General features: G+C 39.4%; 1 protein-coding gene across 18 annotated transcripts in view; it reads left to right on the top strand.

Moving 5' to 3' along the window:
* Positions 1 to 17,713, top strand: part of cacna1bb (calcium channel, voltage-dependent, N type, alpha 1B subunit, b) — a 227,883-nt gene extending 210,170 nt beyond the window's left edge. For 10 of the 18 annotated variants that reach the window (XM_037545905.1, XM_037545894.1, XM_037545898.1 and 7 more), the window contains 7 exons: positions 235 to 398; positions 672 to 795; positions 2,008 to 2,118; positions 4,281 to 4,319; positions 6,638 to 6,890; positions 14,104 to 14,339; positions 15,317 to 17,713. In XM_037545905.1, the coding sequence (XP_037401802.1) occupies positions 235 to 398; positions 672 to 795; positions 2,008 to 2,118; positions 4,281 to 4,319; positions 6,638 to 6,890; positions 14,104 to 14,339; positions 15,317 to 15,850 (1,461 nt within the window). In that variant the 3' untranslated portion in view covers positions 15,851 to 17,713. The remainder of the gene's footprint in view (positions 1 to 234; positions 399 to 671; positions 796 to 2,007; positions 2,119 to 4,280; positions 4,320 to 6,637; positions 6,891 to 14,103; positions 14,340 to 15,316) is intronic. The other 8 variants (XM_037545901.1, XM_037545899.1, XM_037545906.1 and 5 more) reach the window with 5 other exon arrangements.
* The last annotated feature ends 835 nt before the right edge of the window (positions 17,714 to 18,548 follow it).

Raw genomic sequence — 18,548 nt, 5'->3', positions numbered from 1 at the left:
ATTTTGTGAACTATTCTAATTCTGCTGAGGGAAGAGAAGCTTCAGGCATGATCGTTCTTCCACTTTATGATTGAAAGTGCTGTTGATATAATGAATGAGAAATAATGAATATCAGATTATGAAATGCTTTTGTCTCAGCATGCAACTTTTAGAAGTCAAAGTATCCTACATGTATTACGTCTGTTATCTCAAACACAAATTGTGTTGCATTGCAAACTGCTCCCTGTCCTGCAGAGTAAAATGGGAGCACTCTTCAAGCCCATGCTGCCTCTCACCCACTTACACGATCAAGAGTCATCAATCAAGAGTACTAAGCTGTCATTCCGTCCTCAACCTGATGCAGCTCCACAGCCAGAACTCCCACCCACATCCCCTTTCCTGACCAACGGGGAGGCAGTGTGAGTGTCTCAGAACACTGGACATGTTACTGTTGACACTAATATTTAATCAGCAAATGCCCAATGTGGTCATGCATGATAGTCAGTGATGTGTATTAGTCATGTAAGATAAGATGACTTGTTCCAGTGGGCGTCTGTGGATTTACTCATCAGTCAGGTTTATTTTTAGGTAAATATAATTTTGGGTTGAGGGGGTGTGGATTAGTACATGACTAAATGGAAAATTCCATAAAACTGGTTGGACTTTATGTGTATGTGTGTTCATGGGCAAAGCCAAGGCAGTGCCATGAAGAAGTTTCCATCAGAAGACACACCTCAGGAAGGAGTGCTGCAGAGGAGCAGAAATTCTGTCCAGCGGGGTCATTCAGAAGAAATGCCAAACACAACACCACCTCAGGTACTTAAGTCCTCTGTCAGACAAATGTGGGAGGTATAACCAGCTTACGTGGCCCAACAGCAATTCAGCCAAGTAACCCAGTCTTGTAAGCCACACTTCTGGCTATCACCACAGCATCTGGTGTGTTTTGTCTTTGCTCACCATGGCCAAGAATATTGAATAACTGTTTTTCATTGTTTTTCTGTGACATTGACGCATATGATTTTCAAAACAGTCCTACATCAAAAATAGGAACTCACAAAACAAAGTATACAATGGCTCAATGGCATCCTGTGACAGCAACTCCAAAAAGGTGTTTGAGAAGTGCTTGTAGGCTACAGCTTTCTCTAAAAGGCTCATTGCTAGCACGGTGTGCAAAGAGGGAAACAGGTAGCTTGATTAAGAGAAGTGTTTTTTTAAAGCAGACAAACAAAAGACAAAGAACGGATGTCTATACACTCAGCAGCATGGGTAGCCAATAAGCCACCTTAGAATACAGCATTCATCAGACTGTATACCCATGTTGGTGTAGCGTCTGAGGCTAAACAGAACAAAACCCTATCCGTTGTAGCCCACTATAGACCATTACAGTCCACTATAGCCCAATATAGACTATTACAGCCTAGTGTTGCCCCTCTATAGCCCACTGATGTGGGTGGGTGGAGCATCTGAGGCTGAGATTAAATAAAACAAAACCCCAGCATCTGTAGCCCGTTGCATAGCCCACTCTAGACCACTACAACCCATTGTAGCCCAATGAAGACTACTGCATTTTACCATAGCCTACTGTAGCCCTCTGCAGGCCATTACAGCCCAAAGTTGCCCACAGTAGCTTACTGCTGCCCTCCAGTTTAGACCACTGTGCTCTATTATGCCCTTCTGGAGCTCACTATTACCCATAGACAACTATAGCCTATTGTAGCCCACTGTTGAACACCATGGTCTACTGGAGTCTGCTGTAGCCCATTGTAGACCATTGCAGCCTAGTGCAGCCCACTGTAACTCAACAGTAAATTATGCAAACCTCTAAATTCCTACATAGCTAGCTGAAGAACATATGCTTATTTGCAGTGTCTCATAACTCCTAATCAGTCCAGCCTTTATACAAGCTCATCACACATTTGTGTCTTTGTCAAATCGTTGTGCATGTAAATATCTCTGTACTGTATGTGTTGTGATACATGTGTATCTGTATGTCTGTATATGTTTGTGTGTGATATGTGGATCTTGCAGGAATTAGTAGAGATGACGGATATGGAAAATGATTCTGATGTAGGGGGCTTCTCCACACTGGAGGGCCACGGGAGGGCAGCCTCGATGCCCAGACTTAGTGCGGGCGTCCAGGTAAGCCTCTGATCCATCTCACTCTCATTCATCCCTCAGTCTGTCATGTGACTGGAAGCATTAGTTCAAACACAGATGGTTGTAGTAGTAGATTTGCTGAAGAAGAGCAGTTTGCTGATGTTCCATTTATTTGATGCATAGTCATTGCCAAGAAATTTGCAAATTAAATGGATCTGCAACAAGTAAAACAGAAGGAGGGAAAAAAAGACAAACGACAAAAAGACGTTCAGCTGTCTTCATCTGTCATGACATTGGAGGGTGATTAAATGATTTTGGTAGCATGGATGAATGGATGGATGGATTTAATTGGATAATTTGGGTGGATGGGTTAAATATATAAAGCACAGAGGAAAAAAAATACAGAGAAGGCAGAGAGTTCAGATAAATGTATTAAGGGGTAAAATGGACAATTAAACAAAAACACCTTTCTGTAACTCTGGAACTTGGTAAGTGTGTGGAAGTATAAATGTTAGTAAGAATGTTTTAAGGAGGTTTTTGCAGTCAAGTATATTGAAATGTATTCATACTATTTTACTTATTTTGTTTTCCTGTTTTATGTTTTGACATTTTATTCTGATTAATTATATCCAAAAATACTTTGAGTTTCTTTGATGTTTTCCTGTAATCTCTTGCAGTCAAATAATCTTTGTTTACTTACTGTTTAATTATGAAAGCGATTCAGGTGTTCATTTGCTTTATTTAAAATGCAAAAATGTTTGTACGTTCATTTTGTTTATTCTTTGAGAAGCTTGTTCATTTTGTTCCTAGATAATGAGCCAGTTTCCATGTAAGATTATGTCATTGTGCATTTAGCTGATTCTTTTATTTTATCACCAATGGTCATTTAGTGCAGAGGTTGGGAACTGAGTCCAGCAGTTTGGTGATATCCTTGCTGTAACATGGTAATTAATTGAGAAGTTGAATAAGGTGTGGATAAACCACTTTGCTAAAATTGACCCCTCCAGATTTTTGAGCTATCACAGTCTTTCTTGTTGTCTAATATGTCCGTCTGATCATTTTGCACTTGGATGCTAGGTTGTTGTCTTGTCTGTTCCTGTCTTTTCTTGTCTGTTCTTGTCTTGGTGCTCACTTTTCTGTCTGTCCAGCTCCCCTGCACACTGTCTTGTGCACACTTCATTCTACTTCCCTCTTCATCAATCTCTCAAACTCATCTTCTCACCTCTCATTCAAACTTCAGCTCCAGTTATGCCTGGTCATTTCATGTAACTTATGAAGTCTGTGAGGATTATAAGCTTGTATAATCTCTGCAGTTGAATTGATGATTCATAGACTTTATCATATAGTATGTTCACGAGCGTAAGCATGACTTGGGAAACAAAACCATATGTATGTGGGGAAATGACCAAGTATAAATGGGGAAATTATCTAGTGTATACAGGGAAAATATAACTTGTAAATGGGCAAATCAGCAGATGTAAATGGGGAAAGAATTGGGTGTAAATAGAGAAACGACCAGGTGTATACAGGTAAATGACCAGGTGTAAAGAAGCAGACTAAATGTAAATGCTCAAAAGAGCCAGTGTAAACAGGGAAGTGATCAGGTGTAAACAGGGAAATGATCAAGTGTAAACAGGGAAATGATCAGGTGTAAATGAGGAAACTACCCGTTGTAAATGGGGAAACTACCAGATGTAAACACGGAAATGACCTGATGTATACAGGGAAACTAACAGTTGTAAATGGACAAATCAGCAGATGTAAACAGGGAAAGGATCAGGTGTAAATGGAGAAAATGACCAGGTGTAAAGTGGGAGACTAAATGTAAATGCTCAAATGAGCCAAGGTAAACAGGGAAGTGATTAGGCGTAAACAGAGAAGTAATCAAATGTAAACGATAAGGTGTAAATGAAGAAACTACCTCTTGTAAATGGGGAAACTACCAGGTGTAAACAGAGAAATGACCAGGTGTAAACGGGTCATTATTTAAAAGGTCTTGTTCATATTTTCGCATGTCACTGAATCATCACATATCTTCTCTCTGCTTTGCCTCAGTACTGTCTGTGTCTGTGTTTACCTCTTGTCTGTTTCATCACTACCCCCCCCCCCCCAACCCCCGACTTGCTCTGATGCTGTGTGTGTGTCCGTGTCGGCTGTGTGTGCCCCTGCTCTCCTCACCTGTGTGTCCTCTTCCTGTCCCACAGCGGAGCCACTTACGCCAAACCACCGGGACGTACCTAGCAGTATGTACAACTGTTTAGACCCCCTCTCTCTCTGTACCTCTCTCTATCTTTCTATCTTACTCTCACTCTCACCCACACTCATTTCTGTGTTGGCCTATATGTGCTTTGCCCATTCCAGTCCATGCTCTCTTAGCTTGCCTTATTGACTGATACAGAGATGTAAATAGGTTATGTCAGGTTAACAAAATCTGATAAATCTGTTTATCTGTAGAGTGATTTTATCTTATCTGTCTTAGATATTAATACATCATGGCCATGTTGTCTCATCATATTCTGTCACATGAAAAAGCTCTTATGCTTTTTTGGGTGGGTCGTTATTAATTTATATAGTGGGTGTGTTGTATGTGTGAGTGTAGTGTACGTGCAGTGTAACTGGATTCTGTTCAGGTGGTGGTAGTGGTGCACTCCTCTCTTTCTGCATCCTTATTTGTACAGGGTTACTTAAGGTCTAAGTTAACTTAGGAAACATAAATAATCATTTTATGGCATTAGATTGCATCTGTAATTATTAGATTTTCACAAATGATTTGCATGATACGCATGAAATCCTGCCATGACCTGACACAGCAGTACACTTTTAAAAATAATAGTTGCTTCTCTGGAAACAAAAACAAACACTTTATTGATATTGAATATCAGTAGTATGTGGAGATTCTTTAAACTTAAATTTAGGCTTAAAACTAGCATTAAAGCAGCATTGTAAAGTATCCCTTAGCCTTATGGCTTTGCCAGAATTCATCAGGGTGAAACAGGCCAAAAACCAAACACACTGTTGTAGAGACTAATAAATCCCAAGTGGTTGGGATAGTGTAGAGGTTAACACCTCTGCCTTCTACACTGTAGACTGGGGTTCAATCCCCACCTGGGCAAAACCCTACACTATACCAGTCCTTGGGCAAGACTCCTAACACCGCCTTGGCCTGCCTGTGTAAAATGATCACATTGTAAGTCGCTCTGGATAAGAGCGTCAGCCAAATGCCGTAAATGTAAATACAGATGTGACATTTGGAAGCCAGATAGGTAACAGTAGTGATACCTATCTGGCTTCTTTCTCAATAATCCAGCTCAAAGTGCTTGCAGTTTTTTAAAGGTTTCTACCACCTTCAAGATGCATCATCAGAAGGGGGTATTCCTAGTCTTTAATCTGGAAAATCTCACTCTCTGCTATTTTGGACCACGGTAAATGAGTAGGTATGTTAACAACAGATGAAAGAATTGTTGAATGTTCCATTTTGGCTGGAGTGTCCCTTTAAACATCTCGTTTAAATTTTTGCATCAAGTATGGCTGTCAATTTAAGTTCCAAACTTTAATTGAGCCCAAAATAAGTTTCATTTAGATACAGTCAGTAATATAAAAGTCCACATGATTAATTGTAGGCATACATTGTTTACACAATTTTTATATCAAGTTTACATTGTTTACACAATTTTTATGTCAAGTTTAGCCCCTTAAAATTGCTAACTCCACTTGTCAGACCAAATTTGCACCCTGGGGCATCATCACTGGCAGATATGTACTTATGTTATATTTGGCATTGTTCCAGAGGTCTCATCTGGGCACTTTTATTTTTAAAAGTATGTAGTAGATAGGAATCAGAACTAAACCCTGGAGCAGTGTATTGCTCTTTCATTCTTACAGTATGACTGGTAACCATGGTCTAGATGATGATGTGGTCAGAGTGGATGCACAGCTTTGGAAGTGTTGTAAAGCTTGTGCCACAGTGTGGCACTAGTGAGTCAGTTTGTGTGAGACTGCGCTAATGAGCCAACACCTGAATTCTTGTTTTCACCAAGCACTGGCCAGTAGATTGAAGAATCTAGCAGCAAGCACTGTTCTTTAGCTTAAATTAAAAATTCAGACCCAGTGTTTAAATACTAAAGATGCATGACTACATGCTGATTCTGATACTCTTCCAGTAAAAAAAAAATCCTTATGTAAAGCACACGGTAGTAGATGTTTGAAGGCCTTTACGATTCTTCTTTGTGCTGTGGCTGCTGCTTGGCGTTGGATAGTTCTTCTAGCAACTATTCCTGGAACTTCATCTGTGAATGTTGAGCAGCATCTCGATGACAGCATTCAAACAAGAGAGTGTTTGCATCGGACCATGACGGTGTTCCTCTCCTGTTCTTCAGGACGTATGCGTGTCAGTCGTAGGTGTGACCTGCGCATCGCTCTAAGTGCGTGTGGTGTCCAGCTAATGTGTTTGATGTCCAGCTCTCCATGGTGATCTGTCACTTTGGTTAGCTGTTCTGTGCGGTGCAGTCCCATTTGGACCTTTTCCTTTCTTCTCATCTCACTCTCTTTGTCCACCGTCAAGCCCATCGCAGATGTGAGCCCCATGCGGCGCTCGGCCTCTTCTTTAACTCCTCAGAGAGGTGGGCAGGAGCTCAGCCTGAGGGACTTCGCTCTGGAGAGGCTGCCAGCAGCTCCCGCTCCCAGCCTGGCCCAAGACAAAGAGAGGGACAGAGTGCATCATCACCACCATCACCACCACCGCTGCCACCGTCGCAGAGACAAGAAGCACAAATCACTGGACCGAGCCATCAGTGAGGAGCAGCCAGGCTCTATTGGTGAGAATACACTTTCATACATGCCACAGGCTTAATTAAGAAGTTCTGAAACACTGAGTATTGAACGCTGATGGGCTGGGGTCGGGTCCAGGAATGCATAAAAACAGCATTGAAGGGATTTTTTGCTTAAATAAGCTGTTAAGATGTAAACAGTCATTCAGAGTGGCTTGGTGTGAAATACTCCATTCTAGAGAAACTTACTGAGTCACAATTGTTCAGTGGTGGTGATAGGAACCAGATGTCTGTAGAGTGTAATGCCTAGGAACCACATGTCTGTTCATGAGGTAAAAGCTGCCTCACAGAAAACTATAGCACAAAATGGTTGTGAATATCAAGGTTTTATGATAACTTTGAGATACATTTTTGGCCTAAAATGTTTTTTTTTTATTTACTGATGATGGCAAAGTAATAGACATTTTTTGTTGGTATTTCTGCTTTTTTTTGTTGGTTTACTTTTTTGCCATTATCAACATGATAATGAAGACATACAGGAAAATAAGATGTCTATATTTGTTATGGCTGTTATAGACATCATGACTCCTATCACCACTATTGCAAAGAAATCCAAACTCATTTCTCATCAGACCCCTCTAAATGACTTAATTATTGAAGTATACAGAAATATAAAACATTGGGTGCAATTCCCAATTAAAATGTGTTACACATGCGAGGTAGGTTCATCTAAAAGGTTGGTTCTTGGAATAAACAAGTGCTTCAGCAAAATTTTTAAGGAACATTCTCTTTTACAGTTACAAACAGCATGCTTGCAAAAACATTAGTGATTAATGTAATAATGACATGAGGCAATTGTTTTACTTAAGATTAATCACTTAAACAACTTATGTACAACCAGAGTTAACATGCATAGTGTTCTTAAATGATGATTACCCGCTGTGTTTTACCATTTACTCCACATGCGGTGCTACTGCACTTTTTTACTGTTTGTATGTCATTACAGATTCATAACAGAGCACTGAGCTGCACAAAAACATGAGACTGTGGAGTTGTTCACTTCATGTGCACATGTGATGTGGGTTGTAATGTGTATATGATTAATTGAAATATCATATTTACAATATTATAGTTTAATATATTCAAAGATCTCATAAATGTAGGCCTTAGATTTGGGTGTGGCTTGTTTTGGCTTGTTAAGTCCCCGTCCCTCCACCAGCAAAGAAATGTAAATCTTAATTAGATAAATAAAAGTTAACTTATAGTAGGTGTGTACACCAAGGTCCACCAAGCTGCATTGGACTGTGGCCCACCAGGACTGGAACTGGACACCCCTCTGACTGTGACTCCCATATACAGTTAAACATATTACAGTTAGAATCTAAGGTGTTGTATTGTATATCACAGCGCTATAACTTCTGTAAGACAATGCTCAGATTAACACGATTGCTCTGTCCTAGATGTTTTTGTATAGCACCTGTTGAGTGCAGAACAGCGCTAAGAGGAGGAACATGGACAAAGTGATGAAACCAGCTTAGGAAACTTTAGCATCTCAACTTTTGTCTCTATACAGTAAACCAGCTTAACTTTCTCAACAGTAACTTGTGCAGACAAGAATGGAATGCCATATGTCTTGAAGTGGTCCCCTTGGAAAGGAAGTGTAATGTGTGGATTGTCTGTGCCTGCGAGATATAATTTGGGTGGTATATTAGTTTCCACAGTAGATACTGAGAAAATATAATTTAGTTATAACATAATTAGATCAGTGCCAAAATGTCATAAATGCCACACTAAGGCAATTACATATAGCGCATTGAGCATAATTACATTTAATTGAAGTTATAGTCATTTTGGAGATAAGAGAAGTCATTTTGGAGGACATGTTGGAGGTGTCTGTCTTTATAGAGAGAGGGAAAAAGGGTTCTTTGAAGGGAAGCCATAAAGAAAGGTTCCCTAAAGAACATTTTCATGGAAACCTTTTCTGTAACACTGATAACACGGTAACACGGTACATGAAGGATGTCTTCATAACATATTCATAGCATATTACATAAACACTTTATAACATGTTCATAAATGTTTAAATCAACATTTAGTGAACATGTTTTACAAGATGTTAATTTGAACCATTTTATTGTGATATATTGTTCAAAATAAAAATCCTCTTTTTTTTATTTTGAAAACTACAATTTTCAGTAAAACGCCTAATTTCTGCACAGGCAAAATGAAAATGACCTCACGTTACCCCTTTGATGAGTAAATACTTTGAGATTCGGACACCTTTCATGTTTACCTTTGGCTGCTTTTTAATCATTTGCTTTTTCTTAAGCATTTGTTCCTTTACATGTCACTTTTTTTTCTAATATCAGTCTAGTTAACATTCATCACCTTTGAGGTAAAGGCAAAAGAATTTATTAATCCTTGGGATATCAATGCGACATTTAACCTCAAAGAGTGTCAATTAAATGAGATAACCAATGCTTAATCATACTTCTGCTTTCTCCAATATCATAAGCGAGGAAGCAGATCACTAACAGTGCTTTTAACAGTAGCATTTAACCCCAAGAGGGTTAAACTTAGGATAAATAATGTTTTCCTCAACAACATATAAACTGTTGAACTAACGCTTTGGCACAATGCAATTTTAAAGAAGACACACAGAGTAAAAAGGAGAAAAAATAATCAAGTGCAAAATACATATGCTTAAGAAGAAACAAATAATTAAAAAGGCAAAATGTGCCTAAGCATCAAAGCACTTAATGAACAAAAGAAAATAGTGAGGTCATTTTAATGTTGGCGCTCTAGAAATTAGGTGTTGGATACTTTTATTTTGAAAAAAGTCTTCTTATTAATATGTAAAACGTGCTTTATGCATGTACATGTTATGAAGTGTTTATGTAAGATGAGTGTTATGAGTGTTATGTTGAGACCCTTCAAGTTAAATGTTGCCAAATGTTTTCTTATCATAACAAACTGAGCTTTCCTCCCTTTAAATAGTCAGCCTATAGCACTTTATTCATGCTGAAGTTATAAGGAGTTATAAGGAGTTATAAGGAGTGTTTCATCCTAGACTGTTTTTTCATTGAAGCTCACTACATGGCAGCCAATCAAAACAGAGCTCATTTAGATGCCGTATATCAGTTTTAAATCCATAATAACAACTGCCTGTTTTATGCTAAATTATAGCGAGAGGTTGGAAAATTAATTATGGCCGTTTTTGTACATAAATCCATACACATTTTAGACATGACCCCCAGGGGAAAAAAATAAAATACATTAATGTAGGATATGGGCCCTTTAAGGAACCATTTTTATTAAACATTCTTTAGGGAACCAAAATAACTCATTTTGACACATTTATTCTAAAGAGTGTAGAAAGCATAAAGCTTTGGTCTTCTAGGAAAAAAGCCTGATTTTCTCTGCATAGTGTTTGAAATTCCGTATGGGATTATGGTGATCGGGTTTTAGAGGCAGAGTCTCTGTCACTTCCCAAAGAGGTTTGGTATAGGATTTACTGTGGCAAGCACTCACTCTGACTGCGAAAGAGACTTACAAAGCCCTGAAAGAAAATCAGCTTTTGTGGAGATTTTATTTATTTATTTATTTATTTATTGATTGTGTTGTTCTTGGCTGGTCTGTGCTCTAAGTGCGAGAAGAGCCCCTCTGTGCTAATACTCGACTGCCCCCTCCGTGACTGAATGAGGTTACCCCCGCTCTCTTTCTCTGTGCCTCATGACAGTTGATCTCCCTATCGCTTTGCCTCTTGCTCTGTCTCTCTCTATTAGCTCTGAAGTTTGAACATTCCCCATGTCTGCTGTTAACTAGGCTTAACAGAAGTCAGGACCTGCTGTCAGCAGCCTCCTCCGCTCTGTCTTCAGATCTGCACTCAACAGAATGCAGAAACTGTCTCATCAGTTACAGTCAGCTGTCTATAGAGCTTTGATAGTTTTGTGTGCTCAAATTCCAGCATCTTCATAGTTGTCATATATAGTTGATGGCAACCCCAATACCAGAATTCTGTAGTAGCACAATCCTCAATACTAGATTCATACTATGATGAAACGTTGTTGTTATCTATACTGAATCGAAAACACAAAACAATTTTTACAGCATAATTAACATCTGATTTCTAAATTCAGCCTTATTATTGATACAAACTCAACTTACAAATCATGTTTTCCTATTAATGACTAATGTGATCCTATTCAGAAACAACTCATGTTGATTAAAATATGATCAACTATATCAAATATATCAAAACCGGAAGGCGTTTCAAATGTTCAATTTAATAACTGAAGGTTCATGGGAACAAATGTATTAATGAAATGTATTAATGAATAACTATGGTGTAATTTATGGTCATTTCTTGTCAGCTGCTTTGAGATTTGATCTGTTTCAAATGTGAGGCACTCTGGATGTTAATTTTATTAAAACGTCAGTCTAGATGTTCTACAGGTTTCATCCATGTAAGCAATACAACGTGAAGGGTGGTTATAATTGCGAATAACATTAACCTTGAGCATTATATTGGTTTTATATCACAGTCCTGCAAAATAAAGAAATATGTAAAGAAGCCCCAAATACTACATAGACTGTTCTTTGAAGAGTAACTACACCTTACACACTGGTGTCGAATCTGATTCACGTTACCCTTCGTCTGATTTTTTTTGCCCTAATGTGACTCAGATCTGACGTTTTCAGAGCTGTGTGGACATGCAAATCTGATCTTTACAAATCTGATCTTTACAAATCTGATCTCACTTTCATGTGTGGTCCTAGATCGGATATGTATCCGATTTGTGACCATGCGACCTTAATGTGCACTCAGATTGGAACTCATGCCATTGTTCAGCGTTACCATGGCAGCAGCGTCAAACAGAGGTTAAAGACTGTAAACAGTGGAAAAGCAACACATCTCACTTTTTTCACCATCGTCTTGCTCTAAAAATTAAGCTGAGAGCTGATCGGAGTTAATAATCTTCACAGTGAAGGCTCGTTTAGACTGTTTGCGGATGATGCGTGTAACACGCGTTTCATTCACGTGACGTTACTGAGTAGGATGTGCGCATGTGGGTCATTTCAGGACACTGCTCCATTCACATTAATGACAGTTTTAAATCACTTACCTAAACAAGTGTGAACCATCCTGTCAGAGAAATCGGATTTAAGGAAAAAATTGGATTTGGCAATGAGGCTTATAATGTGAACGTAGCTTATGTTAAGTGTTCGACAGCTTGAGTCAGTTGCTCATATTGGTAAGACTCAAGACACACTGTCTGATCAGGAACACCTTCCCTCGTCAAAGATGGGAATGGTAGTAGAGAAAAATCAACATCGTAAGACTTCTCAGTTGCAAAGTACTGTCTGATGCTGTCACTCTCCATATTTTCTGGTAGCTAACATAAAAACTATGTTAAAACTAGCTATAAAAACACAGCAGCCCAGCCCACCTGGTTTCCCTATCAGCCCCACCTGCAAACCTGAACATCACTGCAATGCCCCTCCCAGCGTGCCCCTCCCATTTTTGAGCATTTTTCAAAGTTGAGCCAGGGGTGTAGTTGGCTGAAAACAGTGGGGTGTAGTTACTCTTTAACACTGGCACTGGTTCCATTCGCCAAAAGTCATGGCCTTTTTCATTATGGATTGAGCCATGAAACAATCTCAGGTTCAGCTTTAGCTTTTTCAGTACTTACCAGGATAACCTGAATGGTGCTTTGTTAGCTGCAGGTCAGATATTATCTTACAGAAACATCCATTTTCAATTTTTGTATGTGCTAAAGTAGAAACATTGTAGCAGAAAGTGGGTTGTTACTTAGCAAGAGTGGTCTGTGGAATGATGGTTACTGTGAAAAAAACAGCATCACAACAGCACAGATGAAGCGTTTCTCAACCAGTCAGATTGTGCTGCCGGAACAAACTGTTGTATAAAGCTACATAATGCACAACAATCACCCACAACTCTGTTCAACATTCTGGGCATATCAAAAATGCTTATTTTTCCATGTAGTAATTGAAAACTATGAAGCTGTACAGACTATCATTGTCAAATTATAACAGTTGTACACATGTAGCGGCAACCAAACTGGTTTTATTTTATTGAAAACAGTGAGACCAAACTTTTGAACAATGTTGTAATTGGCAAAATAATTTCAACATAGCTGCATTCAATAAGTTTTAAAGGGATGTTTAACGGTGGCATGACGGCTTGACATTCAGTGCACGTATTTCATACAATACACCATGGGTGATTATTCTGATTGCTTCCAGGAGCAAGGTCACATATGTTACTGATTTAAACTCTTCACCTGCATGGTTTCCATATGCTAATGGGCATGTCTGTGCCCATCTGTGTCAAATTTGCATATGAAATTTGATTTGTTCATAAGTAGAATACAACATCAATCTAGTGTCAGTTTATTTGAATTAAGAACTGAAAGTAAACTTGTTTATCATTTTGACCCCTTAAAACCCCAGGCTTATTACATACTAAGGCTTATCGTTCAGTAATTACAGGCATGTCAGTGCAAACTGGGTGAGTTATTCTTAAGTTATAGAAGTGTGTAATATAACTTTGGCCCCACTAGTGGGCCCCGACCATTTAAGCGTTTAATCATGTAATGCTAGCCAGTGTTCATGTGTTAGTTTCCGGTCCTCTCAAGTTCAAAAGGCCACAGCAGCAGCAAAGAACAAACCTTCACATGCGGGTTATGAGTGGTCTGTGGAAGTGATCAGGTCCTGCTATGGTTGTTGGTGTTAATTAGTGTTAGTGGACAGCAGCTGTCCTCCATCCTTCAGATAAAAGGGTCAGGAGGACAGTGGACAGACACAGCCTCCTGATTTATGGTGCCCTTTCTCCGGGCCAGCGAGAGCTCAGAGTAGCCCTGCTGCTAAAGAGAGTGACCAAAGAAAAGCACTTTGCATACCGCTGACCTCCATATAGTGCTTTCACTATGAACTTTATAGTGAACTTCCTAGTGAACTCTCTGTGCATGCAGTACACTTAGAGGTTTCACATTCTAACCAAATGGCATAGTGAGAAGATGCTGACTGAATGCTATGTCATTATGTCATTATCTAGTTACTTATTACCTGTTTAGTTGCTGTTTTTCCTACTGTTCTCCATGAAATCAAATACAATAAAAATATAGCACACACTGTATAAGTTAGAGCATGTCACATATTATGCATCATGAATATGTATTCAAAGATTGCAGTGTAATATTTCCCTCTCATCATCCGCCTTTAATCTGACCGCTTTCAGATACTCCAACAGATCAGAGCAATGAGCCGCTGCCTAGGGAACGGGCACGTGAGCGGGAGAGAGACCGTGGGCGCTCACATGAGAGGAAGCACCACTCGTCCTCTGCAGCGGACAGGAAGCAGCGCTACTTCTCCTGTGATCGCTATGGCAGCCGGGAGCACTGTCACAGCCAGTCACCCGCACCCAGCAGATCTGCATCACCAGGAGATCCACTCGACTCCAACAAACTCAAACCGGTCTGTTACCCACAAACATCTGATACCCTCTCTCTCTCTTACACCCCCCCAACAGTTTCTGACATTATCTATCTGTTTATTTCTTATTTCTCCATCCATTTTATTTCATTTTTTGATTCAGTCTTCTTCTTAGTCTTTTACCCCTTTGACCTGTCAGAAGTGGGGGATGCTCCATTTATGGTTTGACTGATAAACCCAAGCCACAAACAGTAAACATTTAAATTTGTGGCCCTCTCTGGTGGAAATGTTTAAATGAACATTTTGGTAACATCAGTTGTGTTTTGGATTCGTTCCCTGAGCAGCTGAATTTAATGATTGTGGTGAGGATGTAAGGGAATGATTTATTACGGTCATAAATCTTCATGGTTATTATGTTGATTTTCAATCCGACCCAACTGCAACTTTTTACATCACATTTTTATTTCAGGATTTCTGGCACGACTCGCAGCAACTCTTGCACACCATGTTTTTGCAGCATTTTTTTCTCCTCATTCAGTAATTTGTTCAGTTTTAACAATGTAATTTTAAATAGTGCAGCTTTAAAGTTTTATGAAAATCCCACCAAAATTGGTCAAATATTTCTTTCTGTGATGCTAATTAGAGCAACATTCAGGCATACTGTCAGAAATCCTGTCTGAGAGTTCATTGTTGTGAACAATTTAAGTTATAAGTTTATTTATTTAAAAAAAATATAATAAGATATTATAAGTGTATTTATATAAAATTATATTGGTTGATATTCCTGTTTATTGGAATTTGTAGCTCTTTAAATTTGGTGTAAATTATATGGTGTAAATCTCTCTGTCCATATTCACATTCTTACTTCTACACTTACCTCTCATGTTATCCCTTCTTGCCTTTACCTTTCTTTTTCATTCCCTCTCAGTCTCCCTTTTCCTTACCTTTACCAGTCCAATCTTTATTTCTCATGCTTTTTAGAACAGAAATTTCCTTAATGTCACTGTGCTGTATTGCAGGTCACTAGCTCAGCTAAGGGCACCGCAGTGGTCTTTACCTCAGGCACCAGTACACCGTGCCGTGGTCGCCGGCAGCTGCCCCAGACCCCCCTCACACCGAGGCCTGCCGTGGCCTTCAAGACTGCCAACTCCTCCCCAGTACAGTTGAGCTCCGCACGCTCATCCGGCGCAGTACCCACTCGCCTCAGCCGCGGCCAATCGGAGCATGATGCCCTGCTCAGCGGTGACGCCCAACGCCCTGCCCACGTGCCTGTCACTCGCATCAGCTCCGACCCCAGCCTGGGTCCCATGCAGAGAGACCCGCAGTTATCAGAGGCAGAAGACTTCCAGGATGCATTGAGCACGTATGGCTCGGGGCGCTCCCCCAGGACTGCGGCCTCGGCTCCTCTCCACACGGCCACCGGGGTGGGCCAACAGAGCCGGAGTGGTGTTCCCAACGGATATCATTTCACTTTAGGAGTGAGTGCAGCCCCGGGGTCCAGCACCAGGGTCTCCCCAAGCTACCAGGAGACGGAAAAAGACGATTGGTGCTAGCTCAAATCCGTCCGCAGGATGAGTTTTATCATCTTTGCCTGAAGATGGCAGTGCACGGCTCATACCTGTGTACTAGTAAGAAGCTAAAGTGTGAAAAGTGGTGGGGGGAATGTTAATTAAATGAGTTCTTCTTCATTTGCTAATTATCCAACAGTGCCAGTATGTTTCGAACATGGCATGGCATTCCCTCGTTATATGTCATAGATGGTTCTCTGGTCACAGGTAGCAAAGATATAGTGCCATAGTGCATTTGCTGACCCAAGATGAGCTCTAACTGCCACTGGAAAGGAGAGAAGTAGTTTAGCTCTGACTGCAATGCTAATTAACACTGCCCTCTACTCTCCTGGATCATATTAACAGGGCTACACTCTGTAGAGAGCAAAGAGATGGTCATCACAGCCTTAGTGTTAAATGTGGTTGAGATGTGAAGTAAACAGCCAGGCAGCACAAGCTAAGATGAAAATGCAGGTCCAGGCTGGTGTTCGCCTTGATCTTCTATCCTTAAAGGGGGTGAGTGTTGTCATGGAGGTTAACACTGAGTTTGTTCTGAGGAATTCGTTGTAAGTGTTTGTCGTGCGGCTGTTTATGCCATCTCTTCCTCTTGCGAGTGGCACAGATGAACTTCTCCCACTAACTAAAAAGGCCAAATTGTAATTAGTTTTATATCCGACTGCAGTAGAACTGAATATCTTTTCACAGTGTCCTTTTTTGTACCTTGTACATGACGAGTGTAGCTGGGCATCCTGTAAGGTCTACTCTTTTTTACTGTATGACGCTCAAGTGGTAAAATACCAAGTGCCTAACCTTCGAGATTTATTGCTGTATGGTTATGATGTTATTACCAGGCATTATAACCTGAGAAAGGCAAATACTAGATACTGTACACTGTAGGTAGACGTCACTGATATTTGTTCCTTATATGTACCATAGCATGTTATAAAGACAGAGATTATGATGTTGCACAAAAATAGAGAATATAAAGTGAGATTTTAATGGAATAGTTTACGTGGATGATAGTGTGAAAGTATTTGGGACATATGAGTGAGTATTTCAGAATATTTATTAAGTATGGGAAATAATATAGGCTGCAGGCTTGATGTAGCTTCAGAGAGGGACGGGATTGGTGAGCTAGAGGTCTAAATGAAATGCCATTGAAATTGTTTTCAGTAAGTCTGATATGCATGTTAGGGTGGTTGTCCACTTGGTTGTTGGTGTCGTTGTGAAATTACAGCCCGTGGTGTACGTTTTCTTTCGTTTTTTTTGCCAAAGAGTACACAGCGAACTCTTGCCTTTCTAGTATTAGACTGAATGCATTAACTGGAGCTGAGACTAAATGCTTCTTGTGACTTCCTCTTCCTGAATGCATCACACAATTCACAGATAGTGTCACGCTGTCATTTGTTTTCAGTCATGTAAAACAATTTGAGTAGAAATATGAATTCAGTTCCTAAACTGGCCTACTTGATACTGATGAATATTCATAAGGTCAGTACATTTAGATCACAGATATCCAAATTGATATCAGTAGATATCAGTGGCTGTACACTTTCTAGTAAGAAGAAAAATGTTCTTCTATTATTTGCCCATGTTTTCTGGGTTTGATAGCTTCCAAACACCTTGTTTTTGTCGGTCACACTTTAATTGAAGCCTGCTTCATACCATTGACATAACCAAGCTATAAACATATCATGGCAGATGTGATTTGCAGTCATGAGCTGCTTGTTCATTAATATAATCGACACAGTTAACAGTTTCACCACAACATTACAGTAAATTACTGTCTACTAGTTGCTTTACTTTTACAGTAATTTGCTGTACCATATTAATGGTAAATAACAGTAAAATAAGAACTGTAATAAGAATTGTAATAATATATTTTTATATAGCAACTCAGTAGGCAGTGATATATATATATATATATATATATATATATATATATATACACACACACACACACACACACACACACACACACACACACACACACACACAAACACACACATACATAAAAATCAATAAATCTGTACAGATCATTTTACCAAACTGCCACAGATTTCAAAACACATTTGAACTTTTCAGTAACTGGGACTTGTCAATATACCTTAATTATGTTTGCTTCATTAAAACAAATGACTGAACATTGCATTTCAGTCCAACTACCAAGCAATCAGAGCACTACTGGAACTTTACCAAATTCAGCAGTAACTGTTTTGGTAGTGACAATTTTAGCTCATTTTGAGCATAACTCAGTACATGAATAGCAAACACAACTCTGTGTGTTTGGGTAGAGACATGAAAACAATGGGAAGGCATTTTTTGTTTTTATTTACAAATTCGACTCATGCTAAATCTAAAGTGCAAGTTTAGGGGTTGGGGTTTGGGACAGCCATCTCCCAACAGAAAGTACCCTTTAAATTATGATTTTGTATGTTTTAATAGCTTATTATTATCCCTATTTATGCTTTGGGTTTAAATAAATAATTCTTATAAATATATAAGGTTTGAACACAAACCCTGGCAGCTGTTAACACAGCATTATAACAGTGTCACAGCTGAACGGAATTGTCATGAACTCATAAATGAACTCATACAACATCTTTATGGTTTGGTTATTGTCAATATATGTAGCAGGATTCAGGTAAAGTGTTACTTTGTTGTCTTATAAGGCAGAGTATGTTTATTAGTGACCTAGATGGTA

This window comes from Pygocentrus nattereri, chromosome 16, assembly GCF_015220715.1.
Source record: "Pygocentrus nattereri isolate fPygNat1 chromosome 16, fPygNat1.pri, whole genome shotgun sequence".
Classification (NCBI taxonomy): domain Eukaryota; kingdom Metazoa; phylum Chordata; class Actinopteri; order Characiformes; family Serrasalmidae; genus Pygocentrus; species Pygocentrus nattereri.
This window is presented reverse-complemented; position numbering and strand designations above follow the sequence as displayed.